At 41.4% G+C, this 21,370-nt stretch overlaps 1 protein-coding gene across 1 annotated transcript in view; it reads left to right on the forward strand.

Annotated features, from left to right (window-relative positions):
* ZDHHC17 (zDHHC palmitoyltransferase 17) overlaps positions 1 to 21,370 on the forward strand; it is a 63,199-nt gene that overhangs the window by 22,297 nt on the left and 19,532 nt on the right. The window contains exons 6-12 of the mRNA XM_083182591.1: positions 2,109 to 2,173; positions 3,745 to 3,907; positions 7,008 to 7,133; positions 8,044 to 8,186; positions 16,409 to 16,509; positions 20,336 to 20,460; positions 20,915 to 20,977. Coding sequence (XP_083038717.1) covers positions 2,109 to 2,173; positions 3,745 to 3,907; positions 7,008 to 7,133; positions 8,044 to 8,186; positions 16,409 to 16,509; positions 20,336 to 20,460; positions 20,915 to 20,977 — 786 coding nt within the window. The remainder of the gene's footprint in view (positions 1 to 2,108; positions 2,174 to 3,744; positions 3,908 to 7,007; positions 7,134 to 8,043; positions 8,187 to 16,408; positions 16,510 to 20,335; positions 20,461 to 20,914; positions 20,978 to 21,370) is intronic.

Here is a 21,370-nt window from a genome sequence, read left to right on the forward strand (position 1 = left end):
GTTGCCTTGGAGCACTTGCAGGGTTGCCTTGGATTGGTGGTTCAGGACTAATTCTAATTTAAATAGCAGTGCGTTTGGCTTCAAAACCAGTGCTTTTGGCTTCCAGTCATAAAATATTTAGACAAACAAGCAAATATTGTCCCTCGCTACATAAATAAACCTAATTATGACCTATAACCACTTTTTTTTTTTTTGCTGTGCATACAATTCTGAAACTATAGGGTGCCTTGATTCCATAAAGTTTGGAAACCAATGTACTAACCAATTGTCAGCCTCTCAAAGGCTAGTGTATTTATATAACAAATGGAACCATTTTTTAAACGGGATACGGTTGAATGGTCGACATTCATTCGATCGACAGGGGTCTAAGTCGACATTCAAAACGTCGACATGGGTTTTTTTGACTGTTTTTGAGCCGACATGTGCCGACAGACAGTATTTCATGCCCTACCATCCACTATGGCATGGTGGGAGAATAAAATAGCGTGCTGAGTGCTGCAAGGGGATACGTTGCACTTAAAATTGTGTCCATGTCGATAGTGTCGACATTCGGGTGAAAAGCAATGTAAAAAAACCCATGTCAACATTTGAACTGTCGACCTAAGGCATGTGTCGACCTAGACCCCTGTAGACCTTGCTGTATGTCGACCCAACGGTGTCAACCTAATGACTGTCAAACAAACAATCACAACCCTTTTAAACTATCTAATTGTATGCAGGTATACTCCAATCAATTAATGTGATCTCTGAAGACTGCTGATTTCCACAGGGTTTATTTTGGGTTCTTAGCAAAGGTGGCTGAATGTGTATACAATCAACTATTTCCTTTTTTTTTTTTTTTTCATTTTAATCAAGGAAAGCTTTTTATTTATTTATTAATTTTTTAAATTCAAGTTTCTATGTGTTGATAAATAGAAAGCATTTCACAATCAATCCATTTTGATTCCTTCAGTAAAAGATGCATCTTCTGTATTTACCTGACACTTGTTGTTCTTTGGAGTGTACTTCATATTGTGTGGTGGTAAATGCATCCATGTGTTAACAAAAGAGAAATGGCAATCCTACTGAATTCTACCTGCTTTCTTTAACCACTTCATGTTGTAAGGGGTTTTCTCTGTGATTTAAGCTAAATTAATTTTGGAAACCATTTTTTTCAAACAAAGCTTAGTTTGCAATTGTTATTGGGGATGTTATGTTTTGTGTTAATGAAAAAAAAAAATTATGTATAGCAAAATAATTTAAAGTTAATCCATTCTTCCCTGTATGCCAATACGGTTTACTCACTGAAGTCTGATGATACACTTACAGGGCCCAGGTGCCGAAAAGGGGGGAGTGGCCTTGAGAAACAGCTGTGGATCGTCGGGATCCACCCATGAGCTCAACAATCACGGCTGTTCTCAGCAAAACGAACCCGACTGCTTTTAAAGTTGGGCTCGTTTTGCCGAGATGCCTTTTAGATGCTGTCGGGAAAGACAGCATTGAATAGGCACTCTCCTCTATTTCCTCCATTGGAAATTGTGGCGGGAGATTGAATACTCCACTAAATGTATTAAGTTCTGCCAAAATAATGGATATACGCAGCAAATAATATATTTTTCTATTTGATACTAATCATGGCAATGCTCCTGTCCATCTGGAGAACCATTACAGTCTTCATTTTTACTTCATTGAAATATAGAGGCTTAATATATATATATATATATATATACACACACACACACACACACACACACACACACACACACACACACACACACACACACACACACACACACACACACACACACACACACACACACACACACACACACACGTATTAAAGTTGGTGATTAGTAAGTGGAAGGAATACTATCCATTTCACAATAAAGTCACAAGGTTTATTTTTGTCAAATTAAGTTCAAATATATAATAATTAAGAGTTTTTCCTTTAACTTTTGTCATGATCAAACAGTGACGCTGCATGCGAGGCTTTGCAATTCAAACACTTACCCTTCTTTTCTGCTACCAAGTATTTTTTCTGAGCTGCTATATATGGCATATATGCAGGATATATTTAATAATCATTTTTTTTTTGTGTATTGTAATGATAATCAACATTTGTGTTCTAGGATGTCGATATGATGGATCAGAATGGGATGACCCCATTAATGTGGGCAGCTTATAGAACACATAGGTAATTGCTTTAAATGTTTTCTACATAAGCGCACTTATCACATTTAGGGTAAATGTAAGAAGCAACTATGTGAGGAAAAGCAGTGTCTGCTCCTATTTCTGTGCTGGCACCATTTATCCCTCGTGTATGAAGTAGGAGAAGCTGGCTTCGCTATGTGCCACTGTCATTATACAAAACTGCTATCTTTAAGATGGCACGCCAGTAGCAGGGGGCAATGTGTTCTGACACCTGCAGCTATTGTTTTCTATATCTGCATGTGGTGTTGCCCATAAACAGCAGGAGGGATGGCGCTGCCCTTAGCTGCAATGTCCGCTGACTCCGGGCTGCACAAAAGATCTTGCGAGATTTGCAAGATCTCATGAATGCCCAGTGGAGTTGGCCGGGCAGTGCAGCATAGCGCATTAGCACTAGGTTGATGCTCTTTGACAGGGATCACTGTAGGGTGGAATTGCCGCTCACCCACTTCGGTGCCTGAAATGTTAATAAAGGTTCTAAAATACGGAATAATCTCTTATCCAAAATGCTTGGGACTAGAATTTTTTTTCACAATTAGGTATTTTGGAGATGGGACCCAAGTGTGAACACAAAATGCATTTATGTTGTGTAAACGCCTCAAAGACCGGAAATAGAAACATATTTTATTTGTGCATGAAACATGAAACAAAGTTTGTGTACTATATCAGGCACTGAATTTTAATGCTAAGCACTCATTTTTATTTAGTGCCAGTTACGGATGTCCCCAGCAGTGCTTTTAACAATTATTCCAGAATAATTTGGATAACGGTTATCAAGATAAGGGATACTCAACTTGTACATCTCTGTGATCCGGCTATGCCTCGGCGTGCTGAGTTGTGTCACTATAATACATCTATTCCTGAGTCGCACATGTCCCTCATGTCAGTGCCACATTCTACTTGTTTGCTCTCCTCCATTAGGCTCTGAGGGGGAGATTTATTATAGGGTAACCTATCTTGCAGCTGTAGCACGTACTGCTTCTTGCTTCACCTAGGTGGATGATCCCTGCTTGGTCACACAGCGCATCAGCCCTAAGTAGTCTATCCCTGTGTGCACAGCTCCAGCGCGCATGTGCGAGATCTCGCTACTCACAAGATCTCGCAAGCAGCCCAGTGCTGGCACTCGCCATGCCTAGTGAGTGCTGCCCGGCTGTGGAGATAGGGTAACAACATCTGCAGGTCATGATATCCATAGCTGCCGGTGTCCTGCATATTTGGACCCCTGTCATTTACTGCGCTCTGGCACAGCCCTACATGGGGAGAATTGGTATTAACGCACATAATCTGCTGAAACCACTCCCTCAATGATGTGTATTTTTTATAGCTATTCATAACCTTATTGTAGCACAAGGCTACTTCACCTATTTTGATCCTGGGGCTGCTTGATACAGATATACTGTAGTACTTATTTGATGAATCTATGGTAAAATTATTCTTATCCAGGTAAAACTTGTACACATGAAATTGGCATGGTTTGAGAAATTTTGGCCCCCTTCTTATATAATAAATATTTCTTGGAATGGTGTATTTAGTATTTTTTTTCTGTTCTTTTTATAGTGTGGATCCCACTAGGTTACTTCTCACCTTTAACGTGTCTGTAAGTCTTGGAGATAAATACCACAAGAACACTGCGTTACATTGGGCTGTTTTGGCCGGAAACACTACAGTCATTAGCTTACTCCTAGATGCTGGTGCCAATGTTGATGCTCAGAATATTAAGGTAATAGAAACTTATATAAAGTTATATGAATGCCTTTTCATGTATTCATTTTGTATTAAACTTTACACAGCTTAATATCTCAATATTGTATTAAAGAATAGAAGAAATAATGGTACTCTTTACCTAGAAGGGCGCCCGTCGCGGGCATCGCGGGTACATTTATGTGTGGCCGCGACGCGACAGACGCGATGCCCGCGATTTCCCATTGAAGCCCATGTTAAACATGGAAATCGTGTCGGTCGCGTCGCGGCCGGCCATAAATGTACCCGCGATGCCCGCGACGCGATGCTCCCGATTTCCCATAGGAATCAATGTTAAAAGGCGCGATGGACCCGATTTTACTGTTAAATGGCTCAATGGACCCGATTTGGCCATAGAAATCAATGTTAAATGGGCCACAGAGCCCATTAACCCTTAAATGTCCCCCCCAATTTTTAACGCCACCCCACGATCCACACGAACCCGAAGCGTGGCGAGCGCAGCGAGCCCGCGAGGGGCGGCGGTACGCGTCCTCCGACCTTTTCATGCCCTACTATCCACTAGGGCGTGGAGTGAGAATATAATAGTGTGGCGAGCGCAGCAAACCACCGAGCCCGAAGCGTGGCGAGCCCCGCGAGGGGACGCGGATACCTTCACAGTTATACGCGTCCCCTCGCGGGCTTCACAGGTGTCCGTGGCGACGCCGACACCTGTGAAGCCCGCGAGGGGACGCGTCTACCTGTGAAGGTATCCGCGTCCCCTCGCGGGGCTCGCCACGCTTCGGGCTCGGTGGCTCGCTGCGCTCGCCACACTATTTTATTCTCACTCCACGCCCTAGTGGATAGTAGGGCATGAAAAGGTCGGAGGACGCGTACCGCCGCCCCTCGCGGGCTCGCTGCGCTCGCCACGCTTCGGGTTTGCGTGGATCGTGGGGTGGCGTTAAAAATTGGGGGGGACATTTAAGGGTTAATTGTGCTTATTTGGGCTCTGTGGCCCATTTAACATTGATTCCTAGGGCCAAATCGGGTCCATTGAGGCATTTAACAGTAAAATCGCGGTCAATCAGCCTTTTTAACATTGTTCCCTATGGGAAAATCGCGGGCATCGCGGCCATCCCGATTTACCCGCGATGCCCGTGATTTTTACCCCCGACGCCCGCGATTTCAATCGCTGGCGCCCTTCTAGGTAAAGAGTACCGAAATAATGATTGTCTATAAGAAGAAATACATCTGTTTTGCGTATTTATTTTATTAAGTTTCTTATATAGCGCATATTCCGCAGCGCTTAACAGAGAATATTTGAACTTTCATATCAGTCCCTGCCCGAGTGGAGCTTACAATCTATATTCCGTACCACATGTACATGTGCACACACAGACATTCTAGGGTTAATTGGTTGGGAGCCAATTAACCTACCAGCATTTTTTTGGATTGATGGAGGAAACTGGAGTACCCGGAGTAAACCCACGCAAGTACGGGGAGAATATACAACCTCCGCACAGTTAGGGCCATGGTGGGAATCGAGACCATGACCATTACACCATCTGTACTGCCTACTCCTCAAAGTAGCCGCCTAATTTAGATTTAACCACCGAACACCTTTCTGTCTGGTTCATTCCAGACCAACCTGGAGACTCTGCTGGCTATTTTGTGATTTGTAGCCCACAGTCTTGTAATTTTCTTCTAGTTGTAACATTAAAATGAAAAACTTTGCAATTTTATGTTTTTGGGTTTGGTTATGCTGGGAAGTAAAAAAACACACTTTGTAAATTTGTTGGCATACTAAGAAATGTAGTCCAAAAAGAGGACATCCACAAGATCTATAGTAATGATGTTGGCATGTTAAAATGTCAGGGAACATGTCTCCGAATATAGACATTATCTTGCACTGCGAAGCGAGAAAGTTATGGTTAGGCACTACTAGAGGAATGTTATTGGATAGGCAAAAAATATGTTCCGGATCTGTGAGGTCTAGTGAGATTGACTGTCACATGACCACTAGAAGACATGCTGGAGCCACTGCAGTAGGCAGGATCCCTGGGCACCAAGAATAATATGTTGACATACCAACATAAGGAGTGTCGACCTATACCACACCAAATACTTAACATTTTTCATTGGCCCATAAGACACTTTCCAATCTTCAGTAGTTCATTAAGGGCAGGGCTGGGCAATTGCGGCCCTCCAGATGTTGATGAACTACACATCCCAGGATGCTTTGCATTAGTTTTGCTATGTGGCCATGCTGAAACTGATGCAAGGCATGCTGGGATGTGTAGTTCATCAACATCTGGAGGGCCGCAATTGCCCAGCCCTGATTAAGGGGCATGCTTCATGGCTCAGGCAGGCCTATTATTCTCTAATAAAAAATGTATTGGAATTTTTCTTTTTTTTTTTTTTTTAACTGAGAGACTGATACAAATGAAGAGAGAGGATAGTGATACAAAGATATGGGGGCATACTTCTAGTATTTTTATTGACATTACACACAACATTGAAATATTAAACCGGGACAACATTCTTTAGGAACGCACTTTATGGGGGTTATATAGCTGGATGAAAATTGAGATATTAGCCTGATAGTCATTAGCCTGATCATATTACATTTTTATTGGCATAAAAATATCTTTTTTTTTGGCCAGTAACACATGTGATCTGGCGATAGCCCCTGCAGTGAACCATTATTTGTAGTAATTTATGTCCAGGGTTCAGATTTTTATATACATTGTTATCTCTTTAAGAGTATAGGATGCAATAAGCAATTACAACCATAGTGATCATGACTTAAAAAGTTACTTATGGAAAGACCTACCATATATACTTGAGTATAAGTTGACCCGAATATAAGCCGAGGCACCTAGTTTTACAACAAAAAAACTGGGAAAACTTATTGACTTAAGTGGGACACTCACTCGAGTATAAGCCGAGGGGGGTCTTTTTCAGCATAAAAAATGTTCTGAAAAAGTAGGCTTATACTCGAGTATATATGGTAAATGTGTTGGCATTCATGCATAATATGTACTTTTTTATTTGTATTGTATATATGGTAAATGTGTTGGCATTCATGCATAATATGTACTTTTTTATTTGTATTTTTTAACACTTTGTGTGGTGTCCTGTAGGGAGAGTCACCACTTGATCTAGCAAAACAGAGGAAAAATGTTTGGATGATCAACCACCTGCAGGAGGCTAGACAAGCCAAAGGCTATGACAATCCCTCATTCCTCAAGAAGCTAAAGGCAGACAAGGCAAGTGGAGGCTTAGAATGTGCAAAGTATATACTTTACCCTGCGGTCTAAAAATGTCGGAAGATGGCCATGCATCGCCTTTGCCTGGCGCTATACACATGGAGCAATCAGTGCTACATTTCTAAGCGATCTAGTCAGAATGCTTAGAAATGGGGTGAAAATTGCCATGTGTGTATGCCCCTTTTAGTCAGCCAAGTGAATATTATAATTGAAAGTGTGTTATACCCCCCTCAGACTACCTGGGATTTCACTCCCAGATTCGATCCCAGGATTTTAGAGGGAGTGAAATCCTGGGTAGACTCTTTCAGACATAAACTAGTCCCAGGTTCATGCGTGTTAATGTGAAAAAACACAGGATTTTCGCATATGTCTGAAATGGGTATAAGTTTCTATACAAGAAAGTGGGACAGATTCCTTTTCCATGAGACCTAAATTTGTTATGTATAGGATTCTACCTAGCATGAGCATTTGGCCAGAACGTGTGGTCAATGTAAACACCAGAATGGCAGTATTATTTGAACATGTATAGTGGTTATTTATTAACCAAAACTCACCACTCAAACCAAGACTCAGAATTCCAATTCAGTTGCTAACCGTCAAACACAAATTTGAATGTCCTATTAAGGAATTATTTAGAATTTAACGAGCAACAAAGTAAAATAGTAAATGCTTCATGGTCACTCAAAGCACATGAAGACAGAGTACCAAAGCCTTAGCAGAGTTGCCTGGTCCTCCTTGCGGGATCTGGACGTTGCATAGAGTTGACGTGGACAATAGGTCGACATGGTAGCGCACAACGTGAGTTTATGATTATGTTCATTTTCTTCTATTTTTTTTTTTTTCAAATTATACTTGTTACAGTACTGCATAGTTGTTATAGTGCTTAATACAAGTTGTGCTTACTTTTCAGGATTTCCGTCAGAAGGTGATGCTAGGAACGCCATTCCTGGTGATCTGGCTGGTTGGTTTTATTGCGGACCTTGACATTGATTCCTGGTTAATAAAAGGTCTCATGTATGGTGGTGTTTGGGCAATGGTACAGTTTCTATCAAAGTAAGTGGATTTTGAGTTAAGGTAAATCTAACCGCTATTTGTGTAGATGGAGCGTATTTGGAAGTCAGAGGGCTATATTCTGGTCACAGGGCCCCAAGGTGATTTCAAATGTACTTAAAATTTAAAGTTTACTGGATATTGTATATCTGTCAAATAGTAACGTTCTAATTGCACACAACATTAGATTGCTTTAGTAGAAACGTGTTTTATGTATCAGCTGGTATATGTTTAGTTTAGTGCACACTTTACAGTGCTTTATAGGTAATATTTCAGTCATTCACATCAGTCACAATGGGCTTATAATTTGCGCCTCCAGTGCTCCTTGAGACAAAGCAGCAATACAAACCTATATGTAGCAGGGTGCAGGGTGGGAGAGGCACTGCAGCAGAGAAAAATGCCATCAGATTGGGACAGCAGTGTGATATGGGCAATTATGGCCACAACAGGGTTTCATGCACAGAGGCTATGGTTAAACATGAACCTGGAACGCCCAATGGGCAAAGGGCGTTTGTTGTACCAGTCAAGTACTTCCAGTGATAGCCTCCCAGTCTAAGCAACATGTTTTTTTTGCAGTTAGGATGACAAAAGGCAATTAAGGACACTTTGGAATCAATATTTATTCAACTAGCAATGGATATGTAGCTAATTTACATAAAGATGTGTCCTCTTAAATCTTTGCTGTAGACATACCAAACAGTCCCACTTGGCATGCCAAGTCGCATAAGAATGTCCTAGTGTTTTTCTACCAAAGTGAGTTTTATTTGTAATATAATGAGGCTAGGGCGCACGAGGAAACTGACTGACTAATTTGTATATCTGTGTGCAACGAAGTCTCTGAATCTGTACACGAAGTGCTACAATGTTGCAGCTGCAGGTTTCTTTCCAATGAAAGTTCTGTTCGGCTCTGTATACAGACTCCGATGCACACAATATACAGGTGTTGTATATTAAATTTCAAACTGCAGACTCTCCTCATGCATCCTAGCCACATAGCATTGCAAATAAGATGCATTTCCCACAAAACAATGCTGCCCGAGTTTGCAGAGCGGCAAGGGGCCTGACAGCCCACCCATGCCAGGCATCTCTCGCTGCATGGCATATTCAGGCTAGATGTATGAGGACACATCTCTATGAGAGGACCTGTGTGTTTGCATCCTGCACTCAGTTTTGTACTAAGCATGTGCTTTGAATATGCAGGGAGATAATGGGGTGTTTATATTTACATTGCATTGCTTCATTTTTTTTCCACATTTTGTTATGTTACAGCCTTATTCCAAAAGAATAAATTTGTTTTTGTCCTCAAAATTCTACACATAATACCCCATAATGATAACGTGAAAAACATTTTTGGGAGATTTTTGTAAATTTATTAAAAAATAAAACACTAAGAAATCACATTTACATAAGTATTCACAGCCTTTGCCATGAAGTTCAAAATTGTTTAGGCGCATCCTGTTTCCACTGATAATCCTTATTCCTAGAGCTTAATTGGAGTCCACCTGTGATACATTTAGTTGATTGGACATGATTTGGAAAGGCACACAGCTGTCTATATAAGGTCCCACACTTGACAGTGCATGTCAGAACACAAACCAAGAATGAAGTCAAAGGAATTGTTTCTAGACCTCAAAAACCGGATTGTCTCAAACCTGGGGAAGGGTACAGAAAAATATCTGCTGCTTTAAAGGCCCCAGTGAGCACAGTGGCCTCGATCATCTGTAAAAGGAAAAAGTTCAGAACCACCAGGATTTTTCCTAGAGTTGACCAGCCTTCTAAACTGAGTGATCAGGGGAGAAGGGCCCTCCCAATTCAGGGAGGTGACCAAGAACCTGTCACAGCTACAGCATTCCTCTGTGGAGAGATGAGAACCTTCTAGAACCGGGCTGGGCAACACCGGCCCTCCAGATGTTGATGAACTACACATCCCAGCATGCCTTGCAACAGTTTCAGCATGGCCACATAGCAAAACTAATGCAAAGCATCCTGCAATGTGTAGTTCATTAACATCTGGAGGGCCGGTGTTGCCCAGCCCTGTTCTAGAAGGACAACCATCTCTACAGCAATCCACCAATTATGCCTGTATGGTGGAGTGGCCAGATGGAAGCCACTCCTTAATAAAAAGCACATGGCGGCATGCCTGGAGTTTTCTAAAATGCACTTGAAGGACTCTCAGACCACGAGAAACAAAATTCTCTGGTCTGATGAGTCAAAGATGGAACTCTTTGGTGTGAATGCAAGACATCCTGTTTAAACCAGGCATCACTCTTCACCAGATCAATACCATCCCTACAGTGAAGCATAGCGGTGGCAGAATCATGCTGAAGGGATGTTTTTCAGCGGCAGGAACTGGAAGACTAGTCTGGATAGAGGGAAAGATAAATGCAGTAATGTACAGAGACATCCTGGATGAAAACCTGCTCTTGACCTCAGATTGGGCGACAGTTCATCTTTCAGCAGGACAACGACCCTGAGCACAAAACCAAGATATCAACGGAGTGGCTTCAGGACAACTCTGTGAATGTCTTTGAGTGTCCAAGACTTGAATCCGATTGAACATCTCTGGAGCGATCTGAACATGGCTGTGCTCATCCCATCCAGCCTGATGGAGCTTGAGAGGTGCTGCATAGAGGAATGGGCGAAACTACCCAAAGATAGCTTTGCCAAGCTAGTGGCATCATATTCACAAAGACTTCAAACTGTAATTGCTGCCAAAGTTGCATCAACAAAATATTGAGCAAAGGTTGTCAATATTTATGTACATGTGATTTCTTATGGTGTGTACACACGGCTGACATGATGCCGTGCGATGCAAGTCCCGATGCGACCTGATCGCATCGGGACTCGCATCGCACGGCATGAAGGAGAGAAGAGGAGCTGGACAGTACCTGTCACTAGGTGCCAGGCAATGGCAGATAGCAGCGTGCTGCGACACCCGGGGCCGCGGCACAGCAACAGCTTCCCCCCGCCGTGCCTACATCAGAGGCCACACCCCCGCCCTCCTCTTTAGGGCGGACTTCCGGGTCATCAGCCCTGCAGCGTGCAGCCCCAGGAGAAGCCCCCTCACCGCCGGAGCTATAGTGAGTATTTAGGCACAGACTATATAGTGCAGATCTGCACTATATAGTCTTGGCTGCTCTCACTATGTCGCTGCCGATTTGCGCGCATCGGGCTCGCAAGCCCTACAAAGTACACAATCGGCTTGCGATATGGCTTCCGATGTGCACTATATAGGCAACATCGGAAGCCATATCGCCCCCGTGTGTACACACCATTAGTTTTTTATATTTAATAACTTAAAAATCTCCCCAAAACTTTTTTCACGTGGTCATTATCGGGTATTGTGTGTAGAATTTTGAGGGAACATTTTTATTTATTCTATTTTGGAATAGGGCTGTAACAACAACATAATTTTGAAAAAAGTGAAGCACTGTAAATACTTTCCAGATGCACTGTAGGCAGTAAAAGAGAATTAAAAAAAAAATAAAAAATCTAGAACTGAACAATTAAACTAGCTAGTAAATCAAAGGAGAAAATTGCCATTGTGCATATCCAGTAGTGGAGAAGAAACACTGCATGTTGTGTAAGCTAACTACAGATGTGTCCACATACATCGTAGCTGCAATCTGTGTAGCACGCTCCATGCAGCTCACGCTAGGTCCTTGCCTTATAAGTCACGTTATAATTGTAACATGCAACACTACTTTCTGTCCACCAGATGTCACTTTTCCTAAATTGTTAAGCGCATGCCTCAAATAGCCTACTGACCCCTCTGTGATTTTCGTCTTTACTCTGTACTGTTTGGGATTTTCTTTACAGAATCCGCTTTATTATCTACAGTTTACAACTTAATGATTCCCATTGAGCTCATTTTATGCCTGTATCAAAGCACCTCCCCAGCCCCGCTACTGCCCATTCATGCTATTGACTCCTGTTATCTAGTGAATTTGTCTTTAATTTGTGTACTAAATTCTAGGCTTTTCTCAGAATCAGCTTTATTATCTCTAAAAGTATTCCTGGTTTTGTTCTTATAAAATGGAAAGAAACATTTAATCCAATGTATTACTTGCTCCCTACTCTACAGGATCTCGTATAACAAAATAACTCACCCAAATCTAACTCTCTGTACATAACATTTGCGCCACCATAGTTTTGTCCGTTAGAAAACCAAATGTGCTTTAAACCAACCTGAATCACCCCCTGTATCTACTTTCACTGTAGGTTATTAGTTTTGTAGCATGCTACGACCATCCACTAAATGGAATCTTATACTGTTTTTCTATTGAAAAAAAAATACAGAACTATATTATATTAGATACCAACCCATCAAAATGACGTAACATACAATAATGTCTGCCCCGTTGGCTGTGCGCGCCTCAATGGAGCAACAGTTTAATTGTCCCATCAGGCGCCATCTAGTGGCCAGTGGTGCATAAATCACTTGAATCTCACCACAGAGGCGATAGACAGATCTATCTATCTATATACAGTATCTCTATCTCTAATTCAGACCTGATTTCAGGAAAGTTTTGTTCAGAAAAAGAAGGAAAGAAATCCGTTTTCACTGGGATGCACTCCTCATCCACATTGTCCCATGGGACATAAAAATTAGTACATGTTCTTTATTGGTATGCAATTAAAGGTAAAAGGCCATCATTTATTATTCCATTTGGTCAATTTTATTAATTGTCTGGTGACCTGGTATAACGAGTCCCTGTGGCAGGGATATTGATAGCGAAGTATTAAAATAAAGTCGATAGACAGATCTATCTATATACAGTATCTCTATCTCTAATTCAGACCTGATTGCAGGAAAGGTTTAACTCAAAATGGGCAAAACCAAGTGCACTGCAGGTGGGGCAGATATGTAACATGTACAGAGCAGTGGCGGAAGTCCCGGAGGCAATGGAGTTATTTGCCGCCGGGCTCCACATTTGAAGGGGACACCCGGCCTGACATCTATTGCCTCTGAACTCCAGCCCCTGCGCGCCACTCAGAATGTTGTATGAGAGCAGCGCTGCAGTGATCAGCAGCGCTGCTCCAGGAGCTCAGTCAGAGGAGGAGACGGGACTTCCGGTCACACGCAGAGCCCCTGTCTCCTCCTGACAGCCCTGCAGCCCGTCCAGCTCTCCACCCCCCACGATCTGCTGGCTCATGCTAAGGAAGGGATGCCTCATTTACAGGTGAGAGGGGGCAGTTGTAGTGTTTATTAAACTATTTATGTGTATTGTGTGTATATTTATATAGGGTTATGTTTACTGTATGTGCATTTGTTGCTATGTGTGCATATATAGGCATAGCTGTGCACATGTTGCTGTGTGTTTACATAGGTGTGTAGTGGGTGTATGTGCATGTGTGGCTGTGTGTATACATGTGTGTGTGTGTGACTGTGTATACATATATGTATACATGTGTGTGTGGCTGTGTGTATACATGTGTGTGTGTGTGTGTGGCTGTGTGTATACATGTGTGTGTGTGTGGCTGTGTGTATACGTGTGTGTGTGTGGCTGTGTGTATACATATACATATGTTTGTGTGTATATATACTTGTATGTTGCTGTGTGTATACATGTGGGTGTATGTGCATGTGTTGCTGTGTGTATACGTGTGTGTGTGTGGCTGTGTGTATACATATGTGTGTGTGTGTGGCTGTTTGTATACATATGTGTGTGTGGTTGTGTGTATACATATGTGTGTGTGTGGTTGTGTGTATACATGTTGGTATATGTTCATATGTAGCTGTGTGTATACATGTGTTTGTGTGTATGTGGAAGTGTATAATTGTGTGTGTATGTGTGCATATGCACTGTAGCTACTGTGTATACATGTGATGTATGTGGCAGTGTGTATACATGTGGCTCTCTGTATGTGGCTGTGTATACATGTGATGTATGTGGCAGTGTGTATACATGTGGCTGTGTGTATATGTATGTGGCTGCTGTGTATATGTGTGTTCCTATGTGGCTGTGTGTATATGTGTTTGTGCATGTGCCTCTGTGGGTGTGTCTGCATTATAGGATGGCTAACCAATAGTGTTAAGAAAGCAAGGTTTTTCTTTTTTTGGGGGGGGGGGGGGGGGGGGGGGGGGGGGGGGGCGACGACGACGACGACATCACACTTTTGCCTCCGGGCATCTGTTATAAACTTACGCCACTGGTACAGAGAGCGTTCGATTTGGGTGGGGTGTGTTCCAATTGAAATCTAAACTACATTATTCAAATAAAGCAATCAATATTTACCCTTCACAGGAACACAGTAACTCACCAAAATCTAACACACTGCAAATGTTACATCTGCCCCACCTGCAGTGCACATGGTTTTACCCATTTGCGAACAAACTTGTCCTGCGATAAGTTCTGAATAAATCCCTGTGCCTTTTCCCTCATACTGGCCCACACACACATATGGGAGCACTCCAACTTGAAAGATGGAAGTTTTGTCTTTTCTAACGATGTGTTCCCTTAGTTGTTTTTGGTGAGCTAAAATTGTAAATAAATTGGTGGGCCTTGTGTGGGATATTTTATTCTTCCTGCTTTAATGTAAACTCTAAACTCGATGCAGCTATAAATTTGAAAAAAGATTTTTGTTTTAAGTTCAGATTGCTTGTGTCAAACCCTACATCGAGAATCCTGCTTTTTACTATTTTGGAAAGGGATTATTGGCAAAACAATAACCACAAAGTATTTCTTTATCGTATTTTTAAAAATAAAAAAATCTGGTATTTTCTTAAAATTTCAGTAAAAACCGTGTTTACCAATTTGAAGTAAATACTTTCTGCTGCTAGAATGATTTTTTTTTTAAATAGTTGTCTTTAAAAAAATAAACAATAAAACCAAACTGATTTGTGTGAGTACTGCTTAAACTAATGGGTGAATATCTTTGTTGGAATGTGAGCAGCGCTAATCTCTGAAAATGGCTTCAGTGTGCGAGAACCTAGAGCAGTGAAGAGGTTAAGCTATAATGAACGTAATCCCCTTCATGGATATATCTGCATTCCTTTATATTTAGCCAAATGCAGTTTCCCTCTGCTGCAATTGGACACCCTACTGGTCAGCATAGAGATGGTTTATTGCTTGTGGTCCGTACATGGACCAGGTTGTGTAAAATGAGCTATGTGACCTAGGTGGTTTGAGCTTGTTTTATTGAGGGTAGATTTGGACAGCACAAAATTAATCTTATGGTGGGATTGGACACCTTACATACAGTTAAGTGGCAATGGTAAAATGTTATTTGGATAGATATGATAACTGGTTAGTGGCGTCCGTGGTCTCCAGCCATGCGATGAATCTGTAATGTGATATATTTTAGGCTTGGTTATAGATCAGTACGTAGATGCTGCTTGTTATGTCTTGTGCAAGAGCCTGGTCCCATATTATACACTGTACATGAGCAAATTATGATCTGGTTGCAAATGTATTGTGTTGAAAGTGTTTGTGTTCTTGTCATTTGTATGCTCATGAATGTAAATGAAATGCTTTGAAAACTGTCTTCAAACATAAATTGAAAATTCTAACAATACTTGTCTCTTGTGTGTGTCGTACACAAACTAAAACATTATAAAGCTGGACTTCCATTATGACTTTTCTGCTCCAATTAATCTTTGCATTTCAAGCTAATCTTTTGCCAGCCAAAACCAAGTGTATTGCAGGTGGGGCAGATGTAACGTAACATTAGTTCTCACCCCAGACGAAATTGCTATCTGGATGACTCAGAGAATGTCTAGGGTGATAGTCAACAGGTCAACACCATATGGTGGACATACATTTGGTTAAAAGGTTGACGCAAGCAATAGGTTGATGTAAAATATTCGGAACAAGGTTTTTTTACAATTATTTTTTCGTCATTTTATGTTTTTTTTTTTCATAAATTACCATCCATGTGGATTCCGATTGGGAATGGCACAGTGACGCACCTGGCCTGAATAATAGCAAACAAAGCGATACACTAAGTGGACATCCACTTGCTCAAGTATCAACATTGACACAAAAAAGTGACAATTTCATGCTGACCTTTTGCTTGTGTACATGTCTTCCTATTGAGCTATGCCACGTCAAATTCTGATAGGAGTCTATCACCTAGTTATACATAGAGAATATTCAGCGGTGTGTTAGGGTTTGTAACATTGCTGTTTTTATCCTTCAGTTTATATGAACCTCCTAAAGACACTAGCCGTGTTCTGAACTCTTTTTATGTTAAACTTTGTTTCATTTGTGTTTTTCTTACAGATCCTTTTTTGATCACTCAATGCATAGTGCTCTTCCACTTGGGATATACCTGGCAACCAAGTTTTGGATGTATGTCACCTGGTTCTTCTGGTTTTGGAATGATATCCTTTACACTGCTACACTAACTGTTATCCATGATGTTGCCTTGACGTGTAATACATGCTTTCTGATGGGACTTATTATCTGCCTCCTTCAGACGTTTCTTTGCCATTCTCCCCATGTGCCCTGCTGTTTATGTCCACCTAAACATATAGTGAATATGACAGGCTCATGTACCATTATAAAACCAGGAAGCCGCTTAGCATTTTATTGGTTTTATTGTGTGCTTTAGTGTAACTTAAGGATATTTCAGTGATCACTTATGTGTCCTCCAGATAGCTAACAAGGGGTAAGAAAGTTACTGGTTGTTGTGTTTATGGCTGTCAATGATGGAAAGCATTTACAGAGCTTTACGTGACTTTGTGTAAAGTGTTTAGATACAGTGATCACACATCAGCCTTCCTTCAGGTGGGTACACATGGCAGCTGATTGGGAAAACTCTCCCAGTCGTCCATCCTGTGTCTCCTAAGCTTGACTTCTTTTCTGCTCCTGCAAGCACCTTACACACAGAAATATGGTAACATAATATATAACATAGTGGGCAGTATATGTATACTATGTTATAGTATATAGAACATACTGTAGTGGGCAGTATTCAATGCTTTTTTGCGAGCTGTGACAGCGAGCAGTGCTGACTGCTCACTGTTGCAGCTCACACGGTCAGTATTCAACTGCCCCCTCCACTGCACATGCCGTTTGCACCTCACTGGGTTTCTACATTGATGTGGAAACGGCTGGTTCAGCCGCCAAAACAGCAAGGCTCCCTGCATTAGCTGCGACTCCCGCCGTTTGGGTGAATCCTCCATTCCACTGACAGCGAGGATTTCCCCAGAATGTTGAATATGGTGAGTGGCCGGTGTGGGGATTAAGCTTTCTTTGCAGCTTCCTCTGATTTCATGTCTGTCTTCCTGCTGACCCAGAGCTGCTCTCATTGCATACAGTTCTCATCCAGCTAAAAGACCATTAAGGGTTTGCATAGTCAAATGCTGATGTCTGTCTAGACTTGTATTATATTGGTGCTGTATTGTCCTCTGAATCATATCTCATGTAACTGTTGCATGTACCTCCTCTGGCTAGACTGACGTGATTTACTTTATCTGGGTAATACCGTCACTTTGTATGCTTAGAACTGCAGGTGGAGGCAGGCGAGTCATATTCCTCGAGCTCTGTAATAACTTGTTTAATAGTATCCTGTAAAATGTTCCACTTTCCTTTTTTGCCTTGCTGTATTATGTTTGCCAGAGTGGTGAATTAGTGCGTTTACATTGTGAAAATAATTCCCACAGTGTATGGGCGAGTTATAACTTGTTGTAATGATGTTTTGTAATATGTTCCTAGCTGCTTCTAATCCATGTGTTGCTAATGCATTTTTAAGTTTTCTTTTTCCCATTTCCTAACATTCCCAGCCGTTCAGGAGTAATAGGTCATCTACATGTAATGAGTAGACCTGTCTGGCTGTGGTTTAATAGAAACCGTGAAAAAACAAACAAACTCTTGAGTTGTGTTCTTAATACAGTGAAGGTTTATGATTGTCTCTAGATTGATTGATTTTTTTTATAGAAGGAAATGCTGTAACAAAATACATTGAGTTATGTGTGTAATTCCTAATCTGTTATCACACTGACAAGCTCACAGCAGCTCAGTAAGGTAATGATGAATAATGTTACCTAACTTATATCCCCACTGCTCTATGGCAGCCATTACTATTAGGGGTATCCAATTAGTCCCTAAAAAATGTTCGGCTCAAACTAATTTTTAAGGTTACAAGGGTTAACCATCTTCTTGCTCAACTATGCACCTCCTGGAGCCAGTGTGTGGTGATGTGGCACCCCAGAGTATCGCTGAGGTGATCAAGGAAACTAGTGACTGTGGGACTGGGGACCTGTGTAATGGCAACACCGCAGTGCTGGTGCGGCCACTCCCTAAACAAGGAATAAGCAGCCCAGCGGTCATTTAGAGGTTGGCAGTGGTTCACATGTGCTGCATACCAGGTAGACCTATGATGTGGCACACCAACATGCATTGCTCTTATAATGATGTAGGTCAGTGGATGTTCAGAAGTGGCACTGCACAACAGAAAGGATCTGCCTTTACCCATCCAACTAAATCTGAGGATTCCTACAAAATATATGCATAAAGAGCCCCGTCAACATCTTACCAGGTGTGCTTGGAACGTGTTTGTAGGTGTACAGCTAGCTAATTACTCTTTAGGAGAAGAGATGCACTATATGCATTCATTCAGAAGTGTAGCATCTGGGCATGGTGTTCTCAAACTGGACTTTTCGTCTCAATCCTTCAGCTGCTGTACGCATTTTGTCTCTGGGTGTGACATGAGGGTGATAAACTATCTTAATTGCTAAGATGGTACAAAGACCCTGATCGGTGAAGTAATGAAGATTTTGGTATAGACCAAAAAGCACCTACATTTTCTTTTATGTTAGGCAGAGAAAATGTTATGGCAGACTTACTCAGCTGAAAGAATATTCTCCCAGGAAAATAGGAATGAAATACAGAAATATACAAATTGAAGGGAAGAGGTTTGGTTACCTAGATATAGACCTAATGGCATCAATCCTGAATACAAAACTGCCCTACTTTTTTTTCAGGATTAGTCTTCCCAGGACACAGGGTGTGGATGCTCTAAGGTGGGCCTTACCTCTGGGTTATGTGTTCTCCGATTCTGCTGCCGCTTTGAAGAAAATCTGTTAAAGTGGTAACCATACTACCATACTGACCAAGAAGATCATGGTTTTCAACCTCTGTAAATGGCAATAGAACCACCTTAGTATTACCAATCAGATTGGCTATGTTGCAGCAGGGCCCACTGCTTCATCCAAATCTGAGTGTCAGGCAATGTATTTGGAGAAAAAAACAACTTTATGGTGGGTATTCAGTGTAGGGTCACGACTGTCGGGCTGGCTCAACAGCCGTGACCCTGTCCCTTTCACGGCCGGCTCGACTTGAAATCAGCAGGCTGGATTCAATGCCCCGCCTGCTGAGCGCTGAGAAGGGGGTGTGGCTACGAGAAGCATCCGGAAATCGGCGAGCTGCGGCCGGGAGCTTGTCAATTCCTTGCCGTTCTCGGCAGAACGTATTTGATGGCTTGTGAAGTTGGCAGGGTTCTGCGGAGATCCCTGGTCAATGCGGTCGGGGAAGACGGCCTTGAATAGGGCCCCGCCACCATTTTCTCCATTGGGAATGGCAACGGGAGATTGAATGTCCCCCTATGTCTGGGGAATGGGTTATTAACTTGTAGTAAAGGCTAATTGGAGTATCTCCAAGAATTTATTGGTGACTATAATCAATTATACTTGAAAATATTAAGGGTTGCCCTTTTTTGCTCATAAAGTACTTGTATTGGGAGTGCTCAACACTGGAGGGCAATATTTAAAATAATGCTCGGATCCCACACATCCTCATCAAGTCACATGTTGGAACATACAGAATGTAAAATCTAATCTTTTAGGTAAGATACAGTTAAAAAATAAAAAGCTGTTGCATCACAGAAATGTAAAGGAATGTTTATTTACTCATATGATGGTCTCATGATCACACTTGTCTCGAGTTACTGGTTTCTTACTTTGTGTACTCCATATGGCACATGATACTTAAAAAAAATATATAGAAAATCCAAGTAAGAATCTTATGTAATCTTGTTAACTGTAAAAATCTGTTCATAGCCGATTTCAGTGTATAACATGAAGCATTTTACACACCGTGCAAGCAGCTCTCCAGACTTTCCTTATATAAACAGACCAAATGGCCCTGAATTGTGAATTCTCCAGTTTTCTCTCCAAATCTATATTACACTTCCTTAACTCAAAGCACATCTGAACTTTCTGTTCATCCATCTTCCATTCTTGGCTAATAGTGTTGCCCTGTTTTACAATTTTGGCAAATCTTGGAAATCTGATCCTGGCATTATAAAGGCCACAGAGGAACAAAAGAAAAAGGTAAAAGCACTTCTGTGGCTTCTTAAAACAATTTTGAACTTTTTATCTTGATTTTAGAATATCAAATTATGTGCTTTTTGTATTTGTTTTGTTTACATATACTTCACCTAACCAATCCTCCTCTTTTCCTTTTACATTCAAATTAATAAAATAAAAATTCCAATCCCTGAGCAAAAGAATGCCCACTGTATTGGTCTATATATTGTCTGCAAGAATACACACTGTATTGCATATTCATATGGCCCATAGCATGCCCACTGTATTTCTTATCATTGCACCAGCCCCTAGGACATCCATTGTAAAGTATATTGCTCTCTAGAAAGGACTGTTCACTAGTTTATCCATAAGAAAATTTGTTTTTTTGTATCGCAAAAGTGGTGCAATGCTACTGTGCATGCTCAAAACCTATTGAGCTTTTCTGGGAAGTTAATTTTCTGTGCTTTGTCCTTATTAGACAATTGTAGAGCTTGCTGAAACTGGCAGTCTGGATCTGAGTATATTCTGCAGCACCTGTTTGGTGAGTCTTCATACAGTCATTCTGTTTATCTGCCATGAGGTATGATATGAGCAATAACAGATAAAGCAAGATTTCAACATAAGATTACTGGAGTAGGGAAACCTCTAGAAAATTACTCTCCATAAAGGGCTTTAATCCAGGTGGAAAAAGCCTTAGTGACTCTAATGGCAACTGCATTTATATATATATTTAAAAAGAGAGAATGATGTTAATAGAATGCACCCTATTATTGTCATTCTCTCATTTTGAAAATGGTCAATGCAGGTTTTTACAGGTCATAAATGAGCTCTTCGATTATAAGATGTGCGAATAAATTAGCCTGGAAATCTTGTGTCCGTCCTTTGCCAAAGATTTATCTTAAGATCCCATGTATGTTCCTATGGATCTTTTGCT

This window comes from Crinia signifera, chromosome 4 (assembly GCF_055691185.1).
Source record: "Crinia signifera chromosome 4, ASM5569118v1, whole genome shotgun sequence".
Taxonomy (NCBI): Eukaryota; Metazoa; Chordata; class Amphibia; order Anura; family Myobatrachidae; genus Crinia; species Crinia signifera.